The following is a 4,447-nucleotide window of genomic DNA, read 5'->3' on the forward strand; positions in this document are numbered from 1 at the left end:
GAAATTAAAAGGATGTAAGAGAAAAGAAAGGACACACTTTTGGTTTAGTGCAGTCACTGTGGACTTCCTGGGTCCTCAGGCCATCCTCAACCACAGTCTCCACACCATTTCCTCTCTTGGTCATTATCCCAGCTTAGCTCATAATATGTCAATGTGGTAACTTGTCATTTTGACCCAAACCAGAAAACGTCCTTATGTCCTGAAACCAATCAGCGCAGAGGTGTATAGGTTTAAAATGCCTGTGAGGTCACTGAGCACTGACCTCCTTCATCCCTTCAAGGACAGTGTCTACTCTGCCCTCCTCCAACCCCAGCAGCCTTCCTGGGAAGATGCCACCAGTCCTGATTCTCCTGACCTTTCTTCTGCCACTTGGAGCTGGTAGAGGTGAGTGAACACCCCTGTCCCAGAGGTGCCATCCCATAACACCTCTGCAGACTCTGCCCAGCTCTAGTCAGGAAATGTCCTGAACTGAACCTGAGATATCAGAACCTCAGGTCCCATATGAACCCAGACCTGGAAATCTGTCACTGTCTTGATTCTCAACAAGGTCTGAAGAAGGGCGATTACCTCCGAAGACTTGAGGGCACTAGCGTCTCCCTGCTTTTTTGTCACCTGGAGAATGGATCATTCTCACACAGGGACATCACAGAGAACCTACACCTACAGAAATAGTACATCATTAACTTTACTAGGAGCCCAGGGCAAGGGCAGCTTTAATGACCAGCCTGCAATTGGGTAAGACCACCAGCTCAAGAATATTAGCATCATTTCGTAACCTATGACCTCTGCCTGCTGAAGAAAGAGGACCTGGGTGACAAGATGCCTGCATTGCACACTCCACTAGCTGTGCGGTCTTGTTTTGGTTGGCCTCTCCACTTCTTTCTGCAGGTCCCCAGCTGTTCCCATCTTTGCCAGCACACTACTCCAATGTCCGCCTCTCTGTACCAGCAGCCCTCCAGTTAAGTAAATGTCATTCATAGATGCAGTCAAAAGTATTTACTGAGAATCAAGTTGTATTGGGCATCAGAATAAAAGAATTAGAAAATCATCATCCATAGGGCTTGGAGGTAAATCAACCGAAAGATTACAGGGGTTGAGGAGACTCCCTAATAAAGAATGCTCATGAGAAGCCACCCAATATCTGTTTGGTCTCTATCATCATAAAGATCGAGCTGGTCCCTCCATATATTTGTAAAGCAGGGACTGGAGGACAAGTGCCTTCTCTGAAAAGGGCTCTGTGGCTTTAGAATAAAAAAATTATTCTATGTACAAGGAATTCTGTCCACAACAGTCTCACCTCACCTCTCCCTAGATCTTCCCTTCTGACCACATCTGATGCTCCCAGACACCCCATATTCTATCCTTTTCTTTCAGAGGAGATCATCGGGGGACATGAGGTTAAGCCCCACTCCCGCCCCTACATGACATTAATTGAATCTCTGGAAGCTGATGGTAATAGCAGTCTCTGCGGAGGGTTCCTGGTGAAAGACAACTTCGTGCTGACAGTTGCTCACTGCCTAGGAAGGTGAGGAGAAGCAGCTAGCCCGTGTTTTCTGAGACCCACAACAGATGTTTCTATCCTCTACTTGTGGATGCTCCTGTGAGAGCACACTAGAGAGTAGGACTGTGAAAATGGATATCTGAAAACGGAGACACTGAGGTCAAAGGGTGAGAGGTCAGAGCCAGCAGGACACTCGAGTGAAAGCAGCTGCACTGGCCAGACTAAAGCAGTAGTTGATGTGTTGATATATTGTGTAGCCCAATGTATAACATATGGGGAACAGAGGACAGAACCAGCCACTAGTTTAGACCTAGACGCCAGACAGTGTTGGCATACACCCTTATTCCTATCACTTCAGAGACAGAGATCATGTGAGTTCAAGACCATACTGGAACCAGAGACAGGCAGTGGTGGCACAAACCTATAATTCCATTATTTGAAAATCTTATGTCTTTTCTTTTAAGGACACAAGCCTTTAATCCCAGGAAGTAATATGATAGGACACAGAGGTATATAACGGGCAAGGAAACAGGAACTCGCTTGTTTTTTGTGGAGATTTCACAGGGATAGGAACTAGTAGCTTGCTCTCTGCCTCTCTGATCTTTCAGCTTTTGCCCCAATATCTGGCAAAGGATTTTTTTTATAAATAAGACCTTTTAAGATTTGTGTTACAAGTTGAAGTTGAAAGTACACATTAGGAGTCAGTGCAAACTTTGGAATATTGCCTAGAAACAAGAAGGAGCCTCTAGGAGTCTAATATCCTTGAAAAGACAAGAGCAGCAGGTCAATCCCTCAGGCCCTCTTGTCTCCTCAAGTCCACTCAGCTAGAGCCACACCCTGCCGACCCCACCCACCCAGCCTCTTACACCTCCTGGACTGTGTCCTCTCTCCCTCCACATCTTCCATCTCCACTCTGCTCTCTACAGCTCAATGACAGTCATTCTGGGAGCCCACAACATCGAGACAGAGGAGGAGACCCAGCAGATCATCCCTGTGGAAAAATCCTTTCCTCACCCTGCCTATGATCGTATGGATTTGTCTAATGACATCATGCTCTTAAAGGTGAGACCTGGTCCAGAGATGCCTCCTGCTATCGCCCTCTCCTTCCCTCCTTTACATCCTGGCCTTCATGGTGTCTCAGCCCAGCTGTCAATGAGCTTCACTCTCCCTTCTTCCACAACAGCTGGAGATTAAGGCCAAGATGACTAAAGCTGTGAGACCCCTCAAGCTGCCCTGGCGCGGGGTCCATGTGAAGCCAGGAGATGTGTGCTCTGTGGCTGGTTGGGGAATAAAGGTCCCAGAGGGAAACTATGCAGACACACTACAAGAGGTGGAGCTGACAGTACAGAAGGATCAGCTGTGTGAGTCCCACTACCCACGTTATTACAACAAAGCCAATCAGCTATGTGTGGGGGACCCAAAGATCAAGAGTGCTTCCTTTAAGGTAAATTGGATTTTAAAACTCTCTGGGCTCCATGGGAGGGGAAATGCAATCTGGGATCTAGAGAACAAACATCAAGGGAACTTCTTTATATGATCTTTCTCCCTTGTAACAGCAGTAACCAATAACTAACTAGGGCCTGCTGAGCCGAAAAGGAGCCTCAGTGAAGGCTGCTGGTATAAAAGCAGGGTTTGCACAGTTCTCCTGACATCCAGGCCCAGGCTTTAGAAGGCTGTGCTCCCTGCCTGTGTCATTCCCACAGGCAGGTGTCTCCACAGAGCAGACACCCACTTTTGTCCACGGTCTCGTCCTCCATGCTCACATCAGGCCCACTTACCTGTCGCCATGTTCTTAAACAATGGCCTGGAGATGAGGGTGCCACACACCCTTATAGAGAGTGGATCACAGACCTGGAGAAAGGGCAGAGGCTGGGCTCAGGAGGGAGGTGAAGCAGTAACCCTGTCCACAATCAGAGCAGGAAGCCCAGGGACACCCAGGCCTGCTCGCTCATCTCCCACAAGAAGAGCAAACAAGCCAAACGTCTCTGAGAGGGAGTTAGGGACTAGAGTGAAAAACAACTCAGTCCCCTGTGCCTCCTCTCCATTCACAGGGGGATTCTGGAGGGCCTCTCTTGTGTAACAAAGTGGTTGCAGGCATCGCCTCCTATGGACATGAGGATGGTTCAGCACCAAGAGTCTTCACCAGAGTGTCAAGTTTCCTATCCTGGATAAAGGAAACGATGAAACACAGCTAACTCCAGAGCAAACCAGACCCCTCTTTGACTCTGCATCTTCCCTACAGCTGAGTCCAGGATTGTCCTAGGACAGAAGCCACAACTCAATAAAGTTCTCTTTGATCAATCAGAAGTCTGGTTTCCTATCACAGGGACTAACTCTGTGCTAGGCAGGCCAATGGCACACTTCTCTCTGCTCACCCCAACACCATACACACACCTCTCCCAAAGCTTAGGCAAGACCATTGCCAGCTCATTTTTACTTGTCCCACTCTGTAGTGCCTGCCCTTCTGACAGGCCTAAAGCTGAGCTTGGGGGTCTCCTGTCCTGGGGCTTAGGGTGTCCTTTTTTCCTCCTCTGTGTCACATGGAAGAAAGGAGAGAGCAAAGCACCATTGGTCCCAAAGACATGGGAGACAGAGCCCAGGTCACTGTAGATGGGCCTTCCGGGAAACGGTATCTCTGTCCCATAGCTTCACCATTAAGGTGACAGCAATTTCAGTAAGGGATGTACCACATCTAGAACAAGATCGTTTCTTCCTCTGGGTACAGGGCCAAGCTTCCTCCAGCCTCCTAGCCCTATGTCCTTCTCCTTCATTACTGCTCTGCTGAGTCTATCAACTTCCGTGTTACAACTCTGCTGATCTGAGCACACTCCTACCTCTTGTTCCTCTACAACTGAAGCCATGTGTGGTTCCTCCCATTAGGGCCTCAGCCCTGTGGTGCCAGCCCACCTTAGGTCCTGGCAGAGTGGTACCTCTCAAAGGTCCAGG

At 48.7% G+C, this 4,447-nt stretch overlaps 1 protein-coding gene across 1 annotated transcript; it reads left to right on the forward strand.

The window, feature by feature from the left end:
* Window positions 1–329: 329 nt before the first annotated feature.
* Window positions 330–3,696, forward strand: LOC128107942 (granzyme C-like). Its single transcript, XM_052734274.1, has 5 exons — window positions 330–384; window positions 1,375–1,525; window positions 2,428–2,563; window positions 2,685–2,945; window positions 3,553–3,696. Exons 1-5 carry the CDS (start codon window positions 330–332, stop codon window positions 3,694–3,696), a joined length of 747 nt encoding a protein of 248 aa, XP_052590234.1.
* Window positions 3,697–4,447: the final 751 nt, after the last annotated feature.

This window comes from Peromyscus californicus, unplaced genomic scaffold (assembly GCF_007827085.1).
Source record: "Peromyscus californicus insignis strain IS unplaced genomic scaffold, ASM782708v3 Scaffold_12__1_contigs__length_115047231, whole genome shotgun sequence".
NCBI lineage: Eukaryota > Metazoa > Chordata > Mammalia > Rodentia > Cricetidae > Peromyscus > Peromyscus californicus.